The sequence below is a fragment of the Cheilinus undulatus genome, linkage group 2 (assembly GCF_018320785.1).
Source record: "Cheilinus undulatus linkage group 2, ASM1832078v1, whole genome shotgun sequence".
Classification (NCBI taxonomy): Eukaryota; Metazoa; Chordata; class Actinopteri; order Labriformes; family Labridae; genus Cheilinus; species Cheilinus undulatus.
Genome location: NC_054866.1, coordinates 49,766,576 through 49,783,811, shown reverse-complemented (window position 1 = coordinate 49,783,811; position 17,236 = coordinate 49,766,576). Strand labels below are relative to the sequence as shown.

General features: G+C 39.1%; 1 protein-coding gene across 1 annotated transcript in view; it reads right to left on the bottom strand.

Annotated features, from left to right (window-relative positions):
• Positions 1–17,236, bottom strand: part of myo7aa (myosin VIIAa) — a 73,773-nt gene that overhangs the window by 4,595 nt on the left and 51,942 nt on the right. The window contains exons 20-49 of the mRNA XM_041807595.1: positions 14,506–14,600; positions 14,316–14,400; positions 13,963–14,181; positions 13,759–13,866; positions 13,426–13,635; positions 13,067–13,273; positions 12,765–12,941; positions 12,555–12,647; positions 12,324–12,451; positions 12,105–12,231; positions 11,831–11,950; positions 10,765–10,938; positions 9,566–9,793; positions 9,127–9,294; positions 8,663–8,780; positions 8,104–8,230; positions 7,463–7,632; positions 7,055–7,245; positions 6,433–6,557; positions 5,224–5,381; positions 4,811–4,964; positions 4,538–4,693; positions 4,320–4,425; positions 4,125–4,238; positions 3,116–3,203; positions 2,892–2,998; positions 2,618–2,803; positions 1,272–1,388; positions 276–359; positions 13–132 (exon numbers count right to left, since the gene is read on the bottom strand). Of these exons, the coding sequence (XP_041663529.1) occupies positions 13–132; positions 276–359; positions 1,272–1,388; positions 2,618–2,803; positions 2,892–2,998; positions 3,116–3,203; positions 4,125–4,238; positions 4,320–4,425; positions 4,538–4,693; positions 4,811–4,964; positions 5,224–5,381; positions 6,433–6,557; positions 7,055–7,245; positions 7,463–7,632; positions 8,104–8,230; positions 8,663–8,780; positions 9,127–9,294; positions 9,566–9,793; positions 10,765–10,938; positions 11,831–11,950; positions 12,105–12,231; positions 12,324–12,451; positions 12,555–12,647; positions 12,765–12,941; positions 13,067–13,273; positions 13,426–13,635; positions 13,759–13,866; positions 13,963–14,181; positions 14,316–14,400; positions 14,506–14,600 (4,260 nt within the window). The remainder of the gene's footprint in view (positions 1–12; positions 133–275; positions 360–1,271; positions 1,389–2,617; positions 2,804–2,891; positions 2,999–3,115; positions 3,204–4,124; positions 4,239–4,319; positions 4,426–4,537; positions 4,694–4,810; positions 4,965–5,223; positions 5,382–6,432; positions 6,558–7,054; positions 7,246–7,462; positions 7,633–8,103; positions 8,231–8,662; positions 8,781–9,126; positions 9,295–9,565; positions 9,794–10,764; positions 10,939–11,830; positions 11,951–12,104; positions 12,232–12,323; positions 12,452–12,554; positions 12,648–12,764; positions 12,942–13,066; positions 13,274–13,425; positions 13,636–13,758; positions 13,867–13,962; positions 14,182–14,315; positions 14,401–14,505; positions 14,601–17,236) is intronic.

Sequence of the window (17,236 nt, the reverse complement as noted above, 5' to 3'; positions counted from 1 at the left end):
GTTGCCACCTACCAACGAGGTCTCACACAACAGTTTGCTTCCTCTGACCAGGTTGCCGATGGTGATGTGGAAGTAGGTGTTTCCGCTGCTCCAGTTGGAGATCTTTGTGAAGGGGTGGGTGGTCAGGATGTCCTGCACAGACACATAAAGAGGAGTTAGCCTCATTCATCTGCAGGTGCTCTGACTGACTGAAGGGGTCAGATTTGGTGGCATAAAGATCCTGCTGCTACAAAACAAACCCTTAGACTGGTGATAAAAGAGGAAGCCATGTTTACCTTTGTCTTGGGGTCAATGAGGCTGACTCCATGTTTGTTGATGGCAATCAGCAGGATCTCTGGGAAGTTTGGCTCTGTGGTTTGCTGGAAACAAAAGAAAAATGTATGTAGTTATTACTCCTAATGTATATATTCATGGCCCATATCATTGTAGTTCTTTTTCAAGTGTGATGTTGGTACCAGGAAAAGTTGTGTTTTGTTTGTAGGGTCTATTAGGGGCTATTGGCTCAGGTATGTGGTATCAGCTTTGTCATTACCTGGATCTTGAATGTACGGAGCCTGGGTCTTATAAAAGCAGGAATGTACTTTAGGCTGTGATTGCACTGTAGCAGGGTAGGTAAGATAAATAATGTCTGAGTGTTGTCATGGTGGCTCTGGAACTCTGGAGATCAATATTCAGCCCTCTGGAGATATCCTGGGACTAATGAACTAAACACCAGTAAGGGGGGGGGGGTCTCATTTGGCAACCCTGGTGAAGTGCTTGCTTGTTGCTGCTCATTGGTTAGCACAGTTATTACAGCTATAAACGCTGTAGTGCGTGGCAACCGCTTACTTGCTTCGTACTTGTTCCTCAACAGTAAAAATTAAATAGATTAATAAATTCAGTGGGAATAGCTTGTTTTAAAGAGAGTCCCACATGGAGGACTCAAAAAAGGTTTTGTTCTGTTGATATGTTTCCTTTAATTACCAAACAATCGATTTAAGCAACATCAAGCTACTGTATCACTTGTGGAGCAGCAGATGTAAATTATTTCTCAACCATTTTCCTTTTCTGATGAAAATGAAATACATTTTACCTGAGGTATCATGAGGATGAACTGCTAATATAAATAAAAGACACATTAAATAAATGCAAAGACGTCAATGCGCGTCAGATGTGGTCAGGGGTTATCGTTGCTTTGAGGCTTTTCCTTTGCATTTAGATGAAATAAAAGGAGCCTCCTGGCAGAAAGCATAGAGGATAGACTTCTCAGTGACACGATCAGGTGTGCTTACCTTGACCTCAAAAAAGGCAGAGCCAAATGTCGGCCATTTGTAGATGATCTTCAGAAACATGAGTTTGGCCTCTTCTCTTGATTTACCAGCCTGCTTGTTGAAGTATGCAACCACTGACTGCAATCATCACACACACACAGATGCAAGCACATCCTGGATTAATCTCTTTTATATTTTACCCTTGATTAATTAATACTAAAAATGAGAGTCAGTGTGTCTATGCATACAGTAACCACTTTGATAACATGACATCTAGTCGGCTACAAAAATTAGTGGATTTTTAAACATAACAAGTACAACTCTCCATGCACAGGCAACCTACGTCTCAGGGGCCAGTCGGCTACAGAAATAAACAGTTAGGAAGGAAATTAACCACTGCACACTGAAAACAACTTCACTTTGATCTAAACTGTGAGCAAACACGGTGTTAAGCATGTAGCTTTCACATTTGGTGAACTTGAAGCATGTTGTTCACTCATAAAAAAATCCCAGCAAAGTGATTTTAGTGTCCTGCGGCTAATTGATCCATTAATCCTTAATCACTTTGATCATCTAAGCCAGGGGTGTCATAATCACTCACTAAATTGAGGTATAACCTGAGAGCCTAACAGGTTCCAGATTTTACCAAACTGTCAACCTCATATTTCGCCAGTAATAAATTATGGGGAAAAAATGAGCACTGATCATAAATTATCTGAGATTTAAAAAGTCAAAATAATAAGTTAAAAGGCTCAAATCTGAGATAAAAAGTCAAACTTGTTAGTTCAAAAGGTCAAAACATGAAATAAGATGTTAAAATACTGCTTTTAAAAGGGAAATATAAAAACGAAAGTCACAATCATGTTTTTAAGAAAAAAATATGACTCAAAATTTAAAACTGTGAACCTAAAAGGTAAAAATGTGAGATAAAAGTCAAAATTAAAAATTGAAAATGCCAAAACATTAGATAAAGTCAAAATTGTAAGTTGAAAAGGTCAAAATATGAGACAAAAAGTCAAAATAATAAATGTAAAAGGTCCAGATATGAAATAAAATTCCAAAAAATTTAAAAATATGAAATGAAAAACAAATTAATTTCTTTTCCCATATTTCTTTTTATCTAATTATTTTTACTTTTTTCCACATTTTTATGACTTAAGGATATTTGATATCATCATGGTTAAGTTTGCATTTTATACTGGAGGAAACCTGCAGACCTCATGTTTTAGGGCCAGTTATGATAAGAATATGATCTGATCTTGCGGGGTAGGTGTAACTGTACCACGGGCCAGATTTAGCCCCCAGGCCTTGAGTTTGACACCCCTAATCTAAGCTGTAAATTTCTGTACAGCTCATAGCAAATTTACCCTCTTCCAGTCATCAGGAGACATCTGACGTATAAGATCCTGAGGAACCAGCTCCCGCAGCATCTTGGGAATCGTAGGAAAATGGGATTTGTCATCCTCAAACTTTACACGGTAGATGAGCGCTGCAAGTTGGAAAACCTCCTCTCGGGAACACTTATGGTAGCCACGCAGGTATTTAGGAAGCTCCTATTTTAAAGATAATGAGGGGGAGGATAAGTGCTTAGTTTTAAATCAAAAGATCTCAGTAGAAAAATATTTTCTTCTGATGACAGACCTGGTAGTAGTGGAAGATGGAATCAGCAAAGGAGTCTTTCCCTGGAACTGTGTTAGTCCACAACTTCTTCATAAAGAACACCTGATAGGTCAGTGAGGGAACAATTCCTGCAGGGAGGACAAGAGGAAGGTGACATCCTGGATACATGTGATCAGACATCCTTATTTCATCAATTTATTTTGTATTTTTAAAAAATGTTATCTTTCACTAAAGCCAACACAAACCATCTTTAGCTGGTCGAGATTTCTTGATCCAGTCTGTCAAATGTCTGACAAAGTCAAAGAAGAAATCTCCCTCTGGCACACTGATCACCTGCAGAAGCAGACATATGGATAAAACCATACCATAGTCAGAAAAATCAGCTGAAGTTTACAGAGAAGACTACATTTTTAGCTGCAGTATAAAATAGATGTCATTGATCTCTTTTCTTGTTTAAAATCCCACTGGACACCATGTGACAATGGACTTTTTTAATCCAACATCAAATACAATGTCTTTCTGTTGCTCTAGTTGAAATTCATTGGGAAGATAAAAGGCTTTATGAGCAGAACTTTTGTTGTTTTTAACATGTGACTTCTGTTCAAATTCATATCATGATTCTAAAAAAAGATAAACTAGGCCAAAACAACTTACAAGAAGAATAAATACCTTAAATGACAGTGTTAACCCCTTAAAGCCTGATAACTCAAATAATAGCTAAAAAATTTGGTTTCTTTTGGAACTGAGTGCTTATTTAACCCTCTACCAAAATCCAAAAACACAAAAAAAAAAAAAAAAAAAAAAAAAGTCATCAAATTTCATATATATTTTTCTATATCACATCTGATGCATTAGGCATCTTTGGCAATTGATAATCGACTGGAGGGCATTTTTACCATTTTAGCAGATTGTATTCAAAAGGTTTTTTAAGGAAATTATTGATCGTGTTGATTAGACAGACATCTCACAAAAGTGTGTAGCAAATATGATACAATAGGGTTTAGGAGGTTAATTTAAGACAAATGGATTCCTCAAAAACAAGGTAGCAGTAGTAGTAGATGTTTAGTTAAGATAAAAAAAACACCTCAACATTTTTATGGTAATGGCGTCCTAAGGGGAATATGACACTATTTTTACAAACGTCTCTAATATCCCCATCTCCCATCTTTTACTACATAAGCCTGCTGCATAAGCAGTATCAGATTACAGGGTTTCATTTTCTTTTAAACACTGAGACAACCCCTGAGCTCTGACCTTGTCTGAGATTTTGACGAACAGGCTGAAGCCTTCAGGGGATTTGAGCAGCAGTCTGGTTGAGATGTTCTGACAGAAATCCTTTGCTTTGGTGCTGGACTCCACCTCAAAAGCCTGCAAAATTCAGTCATAATCTAAAATTTTCAACCCGCTTCTGTTGATTGATGTAGCTCTTACTTGTGTTTTATTTCCCACCTCGTCTGTGTCATCAGGGAAGTAAACTTTGTGGAAGATCTGGGTGGTCTTATGTTGGATGGCCTCAACCTCCACCAGATGAGGGGGATACTTCCTGGACCCATTACTGTTGTCATGACAACAAAGATAAAAAGAGAGCAAGTCCTAAAGGTTGTTTCATTATGAGTTTGATAGAAAATAAATGAAAAGTATACATAAACCAAAGTCTTAATTGTTACCGTAGAGCCTTGTGCAGCCTCTGCATGCAGTCTCCAGACAGCGGATGTTGTTTCTTGGACTGGAGGAAGCGCTGGATGTGCGGCAGCAGCACGTTACTAGGAGGATACAAACCAGTACATAACCACAGTAGCTCCCAGCCTTTCTCCTCGCTGTACCTGAAGAGACACATACCCATATTCAACATTTTAATGCCTACTGAAGTCAAGAGAAAATGAACTTCGGATACCGTCTTTTATTTCCATTATTTTTCACTAATAAGACGTTTTACACACTTGACGTGGTTGTCGGTGAGCTGTTTGATGATCTGACAGTAGATCTCATCCTTCAGGGGTTCGGCTTTTAACGCTCCTTCAAAGATCTGATCTGTCAACTCATTGACTGAGCGTGTTCGTTTGGACGGGTAGTCGCCCATATACTTCATGACAGGTAGGAGATAGGTCAAGGATAAATTAACCATAACAGCATTACAACAGAAGTAAACATCCTTAAAGTATGTGGATGTATGACCACTGAACATATTCTCTTCAGCTTTGTCTGGATGCTTTGTTCCTGCATCCTGGAAGCACTTTAAATATACAAAAACAAATATTTTTAGTTACTGTGTGACCTTGTTAGCGTGCCCTCTTTTTGTCTGGCAAAGCAACGGTGCAAACATTTTAGAACTATAAAGTCCAATAAAAGATATCTATGAAGGACATGCAGGCGTCCTGAGCCAGCTCCTCGTGGTTGACGACCTTCTTCAGTAGAGGCTGTTTGAGTGGCTCTCTGGTGCAGCTCCACATCTTGTCCTTCCCACGATTCTTAGTGACCATCACTCGGCTCAGGGTGTGTTTGGGAGGAGGCCTGGAGGGAGTGTGATACATTCATAACATGGTTATGGGGCTGAACAAAGGATAAAAATGGAATTTAGACTACAGGATTATAAAGCTGTGTGAGAAAAATGTGGACTGATTGAGGAGTCAGAACATTAATGAGTAAATTAAACTGTTGCTAAAGCCAGATGAAAGGAGCAAGTGATCCCAGAATGCATAGAGCATGCAACATTAAGCAGGAAGGACACTTTTAACAGCTTTCTCCTAAATTATGTGAAATTCATACATGAAACAATAATGGTGGTTTACTGTTTAATATATACACCATATGAAGTGCTGTTTTTACTGAACCAAGCCGTCAACTTAAAACAAAAATTAGGCACTGAAGATAGCTGGAGGTGGGCACCACGTCTGTACTCATCATCTTTTTGTTGTTGTTTTGACAGAGAACTCCTTGGCGGTGTGATTTACCTACTGTAGTGGTTCCCAACCTGGGGTGCGGGACCCCCTGGGGGGGTGCCAATGATCTAAGACAGGGGTGTGAGGCTCTGTCTGCTCTAAGCTTGTCAAGATTAGATTTGCAAAGATTAAGTAAAAATATCAATAGTGTGGATGCTCAGCATCCCCACTAATCATGATAAAGCACTTGATAAACAGTTTAAACAATGGTCTTTTAGTAAGGAAAACCTGTGAAGGTTCACTTCTTTAGGGTTTTATCCATGAAACAATAAATGGATGTTGTTTTTTGGCAACAATATGATGCCATCATTTTTTTGTTCAGTTCTTGGGGGTGGTCAGCTTGTCTTTGAAACAAGTTGGGGGGCTCCACGGAAAAAAGGTTGGGAACCCCTGACCTCCTGCATGTTTTAGCTCCTAGAAAGGCTCTGACAATACTTCGTAACTAAGAAAGACATGGGGGCATGGGCCAACACCATCTGAGACAATTAAAAAAACCTGAATCCCTTTACTTTTTTGTTGTGCATTAGCGGATTGGATTACAGAGTAGTTTACCTTCCACTTTTGTTTATCCGTGTTTACTTGTGTCTATACTCCTCTGTTGTTTAGCCCGTGCGTGTTTGTACCTGAAGTAATCGTAGGAGAACTCCTCCAGAGTGTAGGGTTTCATCTTGCCATCGGTCTCTGGCATGACGAGCTGTGAAACACGAACTGACTCCTGACGCTGGTCTGGTGTCATGGTAACCAGCGCCTGTTTTGTTAGATTACATCAGAATCAAACATAATCAAACTTTGATCATTTTTGACAAAATTAATTTTAAAAAATCATTATTTTTTCTGATTGATAGTATCAAATAATACTGAAGCTTTATATCTTAAACAAAAGTTCTGCAGTGTCTTAACTGCACAAATGCATTGGAAGGGCCATTTATTTGAGCAATTAAGAAAACATGCAGGAGTTTGCCTACATTTTCAGAAAATCAGAAACAAGAAATCCCCCAACAGTATGTCCCCAGTACTTCAGTATTTCACTGTGGTGATAATTCAGGTATTGTTATTGTTTGATTTTTATATAATTGCATCAAAGTTGAAAAATCTGGAATGAAAGCCCTAGACACAACTGTTACTGCTGTAAACCAAACAACACTGCTTCCAGGTCATTTAAAAAAATAAAAAGAATACCAAGAGGTCAGTGCTGTGAAGATTTTCGTCATCACGAAAGCTCTTACAAGTTGTTTCAACTCTCACCACTATCTCTTGCTGTGGTCGGGTCATGGTGGGCAGGACGTAAACACAGTCAGCTGGAAAATCTCCTCTCTGGTTGCTTCTTTCATTGACTCCATGAGCCCATCCAGAGTTTAGGACCTGCTCTCCGGTGTCCTGGTCCAACAAGATCAGATCTCCTTTACGGAAACTCAGAAATGTTGACTCCTCACCTGCTGTGGAAACAGTTTGTTCTGTGATGAGACGATTCATTGGCATCTTCTTAAATAATTTCTGTTACTTTTTTATTACATTATGAGCTTAAAAACAACAAAATATATTTAAATCCTCAAATCTACAGATGATTTTTTTTCTTTTTTTGTTAATTGAATCCAAAAAAACATTACAAGATCAAGCCAATATAAAAACAATGGCAGCACTGTTGAGACTTACTTGGGTTTGGGTTGTCCTGCAGTGCGACCACAAACTTGGACCTCTTCCTCAGTCCTTCCAGGAAGGTGACCACCAGGTCTCTGATGTCCTCGGCGTTGTTGGATGTGAAGGTGTACTCGTCTCCTTTAATGGTGGCCAAAGTGAAGCTCTGACTCTGCAGCTTTCCTCCCCTGAGAGAAACAAAGTTCTCCCACATTAAACAACAAAATATGCTGATGTTTAATTACATGCATCTTTAATGTCATCAAAGAAACATGGGTTTCAATTCCATAGTCTTACGCAACATAGCCTTTTTGTTAAGTCAGTATCAGGAATTTAACTAGAGGAAAAAAAGGAAAATAAGACTTTTTGAAGATCCAGGGAGAGGATTTTTGGGTGTTTGGCTGGATCTTCAAAAAGTCTTATTTTCCTTTTTTCCTCTAGTTAAATTCCTGATACTGACTTAAAAAAAAGGCTATGTTGCGTAAGACTATGGACTTGAAAGAGTAACAGGGAAGAAAAAGTGGCAAGTTTAAGGGAAGAAAATTTAATTTTGTATAAGTACAGGAATCAAAATAAGCCACTAAGATAAACGCCAACACTGTGGAAAGTTAGTGAAGGAAACATGAGGAGGAGTAACTACATCTCCCAGCATGCCTCACCTGCTGCTGGAAACTGCTGTGATTTCTGGGAAGGAGAGCTCTAAGAGGACCTGCTCCTGCTCGTCCACAAAATAAACCCCGGTCCAGTTAACAGCAACAATCAGGTCGTTTTTAGGCAGACTTGGACCTAAAGGTAAAGGTAAAAAATAAACAGAGAAAATTAACAATATGTCTTGGGTAGTTTGTTTGTACCACCACAAAGGTTTTTGAAAAAGACTGCAGAGTTAAAAAGTTGATAAATTGTACCATCTATAAATAAGTGCACTGCCACAAATACAGCTGTATACAGTGATTAGTTTATTTGTATGATTAAGCATGCTAGGGTTGCCTCTCTTATTCCCACAGCTAGTTTTCCTTATTTATTTATCAGCATTAATAATAAAGATACTTGATGTAGGCTGACTTCATCATGCAAATCTCCATCTTTATTGTCTAATTCAAGGAATGAATGTATATTTGTCTGTCAATCCACCTCATTAACTCCAGAAGTATTTTTTGTGATTGGTTTTTCATCTGTAAATTCTCTGTGATGGGTTTAAACAAAGCTCTAAAATCTCACCTGAGAATTTGAAGGCTTCATAGAAACGGGAGAAGAGCAGAGGCCACTTGTGCCGAGCAAAGTCCACCACTTCCTCCTTCACCTTCTGAGAGTCAAACCTTTTCTGAGTGTAGATGCCCTGAGCAGACAGAGAGATGTTTTTATGTGGGAAGAAATAAAGAAAAGTAGATAAACAAATATTGTTTAAAACTGAAGAAGACAGCCATTTGCTGCAGATTTAGAGTTAATTAAAAAACTTATCATAGAAAACTAAAAATGCTGCTGGGGTTTGGGGCTGGGTTGATTTTTCATTCTAGATTTGATGGAAGCATGAGCAGTTTGTCTGAGTGATTTTATTTAGAAGTGTCATGACTACAGTTTGGGGACATGTATTTTGTCAATTAAAAGTAGTAAGTTCAACTTTAATCTCCACTGATGGATGATTAATTGACCCTGGATTAGGATCCTAACACTGACTGTAGTACCTTTTTGTGAGCAGCCATGATGAAGTGAGCCCATTTCTCCACCGTCCTGGCAGAGCTGATCTCTCTGTCGGGGATGTAGGAGGGGATGAGGCTGAGCAGACGCTCCAGAAGGATCTCTGAACCGTAGTCCACATAATACTGCTGAGAGGCCAGCTCTGCCAGGTCGTCCTGAAGACACAGAGAGATGGGGACAGATAAGATTTGAATTGCTTGACTGCAAAAAAAAAACCCTCACTAAAGTAGATTTAAATAAGGTGTAAAGTCAAAACCAGAAATTCATCTCTAAATAAACTACATAAATCAAGAAAAAAGTGCTGTAAACATGTGGGGGCTAAAAAGGGTGACTTGATGATGCACTGGGGTTCTTAATGCATAATTTCACCCCTGCTGTTTTGCAATGATATGAAAGGTCTGGGTGCTAAGAGTCATCAAAACCCACCCTGTCACAGCGGTATTCTCCAAACTTTACGCCCCTGACGGTCTGCTGGTAGATGAGGTTGGTGGCGACCTGGTCGTCGGAGGGACAGTGCCAGGGTGTGAAGATCTCCTTTCTGAAGAACAGCCTCCAGGGGGCATTCCTCTCCTGAGCTCCCTGCTCTTTAGCATACTGCTCGCACTGAGACACAGCATCCATCACATGATCGTTTCCACTGCCTAAAGATGAGACCTGCAGAAGGAAAACAGACATACTACTAATAGTTCTGCAACAACATTTTTATTTGGTTTTACTATGGCGGTATACCTTAACCTCATTACCAGGGTTTAAACTTAGTGCTTTACTTTAAAATCTCAGATTTATTTCTGTTGTTTAAAGATATGTCAGTCAATAGTATCACAGTTTTTCTTTGGCAATCTGATTTTTTTTTTCTTTTTTTTTATACCTTTGTCACTCCGAGTCTTCTCTTTGTGTTAGGGTAAGCAGTAGGTTCAGTTATGAGTTGGTGGCTCCCTACAAACAAATTTTAAATGTCTTAATTTTAAATGTATAACTAAGTTTTTATTTTTACATTGAGGTCTTTTTAACAAGCTTGGTTGTCTGTCCCTATATGTCAGCCCAGTGATTGACTGGTGACCAATCCAGGGTGTACCCTGCCTCTCGCCCAATGACAGCTGGGATAGGCTCCAGCAACCCCGCAACCCCCAATGGGTTGAGCGGTATAGAAAATGGATGGATGGTCTTTTTAACAATATTTTTTTTACAACAATATACAAAATATATAATAATAAAATCATATTGAACTTCTATTTGTTTTTAGGAAAGCATCCCGCGACCCCCCCCCAAAACTGCTTCACGAGCCCTCTGGGGGTTCTGGCCCCCACTTTAGGAACCACTGATCTATCTGACTACAAATATTATACACAGAAACCAAAATGACTTTTCCACACAGCTCATTGGGTTTTATAAAGTGTGTAATTCATTATTAACCCATAAAAATAAAATTTAAAAAGTGAGTTTAAATCAAAAGTTTAATTTATGAAAGTTTCTGAAAAGATTTTAGAGAGGGGTGTCAGACCTGTAAGGTTCTTGAATACACCCCATAGTATTTGTGCTATCACGTCTTTTAAACCAAGGTTAAATCAGTCTACTCTTAGTGGCAGGGGTTTACCACCTTTATTGTTGTTTGTTTGTGTGCCCACCTTATCAAACAGAGCGATGTAAAGGGAGAATCCAAAGCGGTCCCTCAGGTTGACCTTGTCTGATAAGGCGCTGCAGAGCTCCCTCGCTGTGGTGGCAGAGTCTGTCAGCAGTGTTTTAGTCGTACCATCCATGAATGTCACCGGCAGCATGATGGGCTTCTTTGATTTTGTGGCCTGAAGAAAAATTACAAAAAAACTTAAAAGTAAATCGATTTAGCAGATCATTGCCTTCAGGGTATAAACTGTTTATTTTGTCAAATCAAATTACTGTCCTATAGAACTTGATGTTGGAGTCTTTTCATTAAATACAATTAGGGATGCATGATATTGGATTTTTGCTGATATCTGATATGCTGATATTTACAGATTCATTATAGCCAATACAGATATCGATACCGATATTTAAATATGCTTTTCGGACAAGAAATTTCAGTCCTTTGGACACATTTTAAGGTTTGAGGATGACCAAGGAAACAAACTTTAGTCCTTGAAAAACACTTTAAAGTTTAAAGAATGAGGATAAATAAAGATAAAGATCTCAAATGACATAGGTCTGTTGGTTCAGCCTAAAACTCCTCTAATTTATTGGTATATATGGACAAGATTTACAGTCGATATATGCTGAAATACAAGGGCAAAATATTGGATGTAAATATTGGCAGAAGTTTTGATATCTGCCGATACCACACTGATAATAACATGCATCCCTAAATACAATACATCATGGACTTGTTCCTATTTTTAAAAAAACATGTAACCTGTTGCTTCTGTGATTTGCCAAAGAGAAATATAAACTGTATTTGCATGTGTTTATGTTAAATTTGTAAGTTTTAGTCTGTATGTCTGGTAAATTCTAATATCTACAAAGATGAGGACAATCATGTGTTTTAAAGAATAAGATATTACAGTGCAGTGAAGTTTTGAATAGAAACATTCAGAGATAAGAATAAACATGTTTTTAATAAACTGAAATTAATAAAGAAGCTTTAGTAAGCTGATTTACTAAACTAACGACCTTACAGTCATAACATATTAAAATCATGTTGATATGTGGGATATTGTGTACCTGTAACTCCAGCCAGGACGGAGGTTGTGTCCTCGTCCCATTGACAAACGTTCGCCTTAGTCTCTCCTCACAGTATGGAGCGTAACCCGGTGGACCACTGCTGATGAAGTTCCTCAGGTACTGTAAGAAAAAAAAAAGAGAATATTTAAAGGTATTTATCTCTAAGGTTCCATCATCAGGTTAAAATTAAAAACACATTTTATCTAGAAGCGAGGGATAAAGGTTGTGTACAAATACATGCATCTAGCTTTATTGTGGTTTGGGATGTCCAGACCTTGACAAACTTGTCTGAAGGGGCAAAGCAGCCGACGCACAGAGAGATGAGGATCCAGCCGCGAGCATGAGAACTCTTAGATGGGTTCTGACTCAGCTGCTTACAGATCTGACAGTAGATCTCATCCCTAAAAGAACGCAGACACCCTGCTTATCCAAGAATCATTCTCTCTGTTAAATCTTCATCTTGGAGATCCTGTCTTTGGTTCTACATTTGTACCTCAGTGCTGGTCTCAGGATCCCATTGCCGATGATGAAGTGAAGTTTCTCCAGGTTGGATGTTGGCCGGTCCTCCAGCATGCTGTTGCCATGGAGACTGTACTCCCCATCATTGAGACGCTTGGTGACCTGGAAAGAATAAACTCTAGTTCTCTAGTTCTGCACAAACACCTGCAGATGAAACTAGCAATGTTAGGAAGCTTTTTTAACTTCCTCCTTCCATTTGTCTCACCTCTTCAGTGATCTTGGATTTCTTCTTCAGGGTGAGGGACACCAGTTTGTGTCGGACACTGTTCTTCTTCACGCTGTCAGAGTGAGGTGTCTGCTGGCAGAAAAACACAGAAACTCTGACTCTGCCCAGTGTTGATCAGTGTGATAATTGATGGTAGATTCATTCCAGATGAGCTTGGTTTAATCATTTTTTCTCTCCTTCTTTCCTTACCTCTCCCTCTCCCTGCAGCGCCTGCAGCTCTCTCTTGTACGTCTTCTTTCCCAGTGTCTCGTAGATTTTGGTCATGACTGGGATTTTCTCACTCCCGTCACTGATGGCTGTGTGGTATTTAGGCTCTGGCAGATCTCCCATAAACCTCAGCACAGTGATCCACACCGCCAAAGCAGCCTGAAACAAACGAAGAAGAAACCCAGATACATTTAGATGGCCAGATATCTTCAGACTGCATAAATCTGCACATCTGTCAAGCCCTGGCTGGCCTGCTGTGGGCTCTGAGGTTAAAGGTGACCTACCAGCTGGTCTCCCTCATCGTCATGGAACAGCAGAGGCTGTTTGAGAGGTCTGCGGACATATGTGTGCGTGGTGGTGCCCTGGAAGTAGGTGGCTGCAAACTTTGCAAACTTGTACTCTGATAAATCCTCCTCATCATCGTCTTCTGGCAGAGGAAGAGCCTCATCCAGGTCCTCCTCCTCCAGCTCCTGGTGGGTCCGCTCCAGATCCTGCAGAGAAAACAGATTTAGCCTCTGATTTGTAGTAATGAAACAATGCTCTTCTCTCCTATTAAATCTTCAACTTAAAAAAAAAAAAAAAAGATATTTTCTCTTAAATAATTCTGATTTCATAAAATGAGAGGAAAACCTTATTGTCTCACCTCAAAGCCAGCGGGGGCTTGTCCCTCCTGACCTGGGAGAGAACTTGTTGTCCCCAGGAAACCAAACATCTTGTCGACCATGTCGGAGTCGTTGACAGGCTCCAAACGGGCCTTTTCCATCTGCTCTACCATCTCCTTCTTCTTACGAGCCTCCTCCTTCTCCTTTTTCTCCCGCTCAGCATCCTCTTTGGCCAGCTGAGCTAAACGCTCCTAGAAAGTTAAAATATGAAGATTGTGTTAAAATACCGGAGTTTTCATAATGTGATGATCAGATAAGGGTGTCGGCACTTTAAAAGAAGTAGTGATGTCCATAAGTCACTGCTGAACTCCTACCTGGTGTATGCGTTCTGCCTCAGCTTTCGCTCTCTTCGCAGACATCTGATTCCTCAGTTTGGCCTCCTCAGCCAGACGCATCTTCTCTGCCTCCAACCGCCGGCGATACTGAAGAGAGAGAAAGAGAAAGAAGTCCAGTTTTGTAGAGGAAAAACAAAACATCTCAGGCTAAAGCTCAGTCAGTTGTTGTTTATCTGTATATACCTCTCCCTTCAGCCTCTTGTACAACCGGCGGGCGATCATTCCTCTGGTGTAAGCCTGGATGGTGATAACTGCCCACAGGCGGTGTCTGAACGCCCGGCGCACTAAGAAACCTCGACAGTGACTCTGGAAGCCCGTAATTCGCTGACGAGCCACATGATAGGACGCACATAACTTCCTGGAGCGAACCAGAGCCTGAAGTCGAGAGAAACCTGCTCGCATCTGCAAAGACGGACAAACAGCAAGAGAAAAGGAAAAAAAGTATTTGTTTTTAATATTTTCAGGTAACACTGAATTATTTAAAGTAAGTTGCATCATTGAGAATGATTTCATATTCAGTGTGAGTGTGTCCTCACAGCTCCATAGTTCTTCCTGCAGTGATATCCTCTCCACGTCTTCTGGATAAATACAGCTGACTTCCTCATTTTTAGGAAGTTTGATCTGAAGGAAGGAATTTAAGAAATCTTCAGTTCTATGTTTGCAGATGCCCTGTCAATTCTTCTTCCAGACTCGATACAGAACCTAGATTTAGGTTTTTAAATCTACCTGTCCTTGAATCCTCGAACCACCTTCTGGATGAGGATGACCTTGTCTGTGATGGCTTTGTCTCTCTCTATCTCTAGCAGCATGTCGTGGTGATCCTACATGGCAGGAAAGAGAAATATTAATAAAAACTGCATACAGTTTCAGTCATGGAAGAATCTTAATAAGGGCATATTTATGAACCATTAAACAAAATTTTTATGTTCCCTGACATTTCCTTAGAGATGGTCTTGATTCCCACGAGACAGTCTGATTGCAGAATGAACATCTCTAACAGCCACTCACAGACCATTCATTTGAGATGCCATCTACTTCAGACAAAAAGGCCGTAATTTACAGAAACACAATTATATATTTTTTTTTAAACTGATTGATTTTTTGTTAGTATTCATAAATAAAGTCTGGCAGCTACATTCATGAAATAACCACACTGCAAACATTATAGACTAACTACTTTAAAAAGTGGTTACATAAACAGTGGCTTGCTTTAGCTTTGTTGGCTTGTGCTAACATAGCTACTCTAATTAACAATACTACTTAAGCCAATGTAGTAAAGTTAGCTTTAGCTACATGAGCTTCAACAAGCTAAAAGCTAACTAAGCTACATAGAGAATGCAGCTATGTAGCTTACATAGTAGCTATGTGAGCTTCGATTAAGCTAAATTAGCCATGAGGCAGCTTTAGATACATTGTGTATCTTTTGCAGCAAACTGTATAAACTACATTTGCTGTGTTAGAATGTTTTCATGAAGGATGAGATTTTTTCCTGTAAACAGACTGTTTACTTGGCTTTGCAGGTCAGCTTTTTTACTTTTAACTTTTCCTCATTATTACCTTTACTTTAACCTTTATCCTAACCATAAACAGAAGTTTAATCCAATTTTATTTTAAAAGTTTTAGACGGCATCTCAGATGTATGGTCTGCAGCTGTCTCAAAGTGGTCTGTTCAGTTTTTAGAGTGGTCTTTCCTGCTTTCTTTGTTGCTCTTTTGTGTTCACCACTTTTGATAGTTGATTTTGTTTTTGAAGATTTTATTGCAGACTTGTTGAGAATATGAATTTCCTAAAACCACTTGAGTATTGCTTGGCTTGTCGATAGAGTAATGCACCGAGAGAAATTTTCAAACTAATCTGGCAGCTTCAGAGTTCACTAAAACACCCCTAAAGAACATAAACTCTCCTATCTCCCCCTTCTTCCTGATGTGCCCATCCATCCTGAGGGGGAAGTGTGGGTGCTGCCCTGTGTGCACTCCACTGCAATTTTTACTTCCTGTTCTTCTTCCTGTCCAGCTGAGCAGTTAGACTGGACAGATATTAGCTTTAAAAACAGAAGAGAGCAGTGTCTTATCTAAAAACAGCTTTAGCCAGATAATAGGCAAGCCTGAAGATGTTCAACACCTCAACACTTTCAGGTATCATAGATTCTACTATGACATAATCTCCATTATCTACTCCATTATGACTGAAACATCATATCAAAACACTGGGGTCCTAGGATTGATTTTGCTGACATGGTATAAGTTAATTTTGGCATTGTGGAAACCCTTCATCCTTCAGGATCCTGCAATAATGTGATGAGGATTTTCTAACTACAGAATAAGATCAGAACAGAACTGTCTAGTAAGCTTCAAGTCGTTTTAATTTATGTGACTATATTTATGAGATTGTCTCTTGCACATGTTTTTAAGTAATATCTACAGGGGCAGTGGTTCCCACCCTTTTCTCCTTGGAGCCCCCCTTATATTTAAGAGAAGCTGAGCTCCCATGGGACTGACACAAAGTAGTGGAACACTGCTGTAAAAAATTATGAAACTGAATTGTTTGTATTGATAAAATCCTAACAAAATAGGCCCAACTGCACATTCTCCCCAAACAACTTTTGTATAAACTATCCAGTACATGTGCCTCTATTGTAGATATGTTCTGACTGCTATATGGTACATACATGGACTTTATTGGCTAATAAATTGGCAAGTAATTTGTTCATTTTTTCTGTTTTAAACTATATTCTAAGTTGTAAATTGTAAGTTAATTTTTTATTGGTCCTTGCAGAGTTCTTGCACCTCTTGCTCTCTTTGTAGCTGTGCTTATTTATTTATTTATTTATTTATGTATTTAACCTTTACTTAAGTCTCGAAAATCATTTAGGTTTCCCTCATTAACAATGATGTCGACATACAAACAGACACAAAAAACAGAACAAACAGAAGAATGATGCTCAGTTAAAACAATCACACACTGTGGTGAAATGATTTGAGAGCATTTCCTTAAATTGCCCAAGAAAAATTAAAATGCCAATCTTGAGAGTTTCCTGTAAATTGTTCCACATTTTGGGAGCATAAATGCTAAAAGCAGATTTCCCAAATTCAGAATAAACTCTTGGAACCTGCAGCATTTAACAGTCAGTAAAGGGAATATTAAAATGTCCAGTGGTCCAGTTCAGCATAAATGTTATATAAGAAGGTGTGCGACCAATCAGGGATTTATAGATAAAAACATACAAGTGTTTATCATGCCTTTGTGCCACAGAGGACCAACCAACTTTGTCATACAGAATACAATGATGAGTGTTGTAAGAATCATGGATATATCATGGATATTAATAAAACCACATTGTAAAAGAGGAATGGTTTAAGAAAATGAGAAAAAATACTCATTAAAACATTTAGTTATGACTGAGAAATGTAAAAAAAAGGGTTGAAATTTGCTGTTAAGAAGGTGTTGGGTCCTTATTC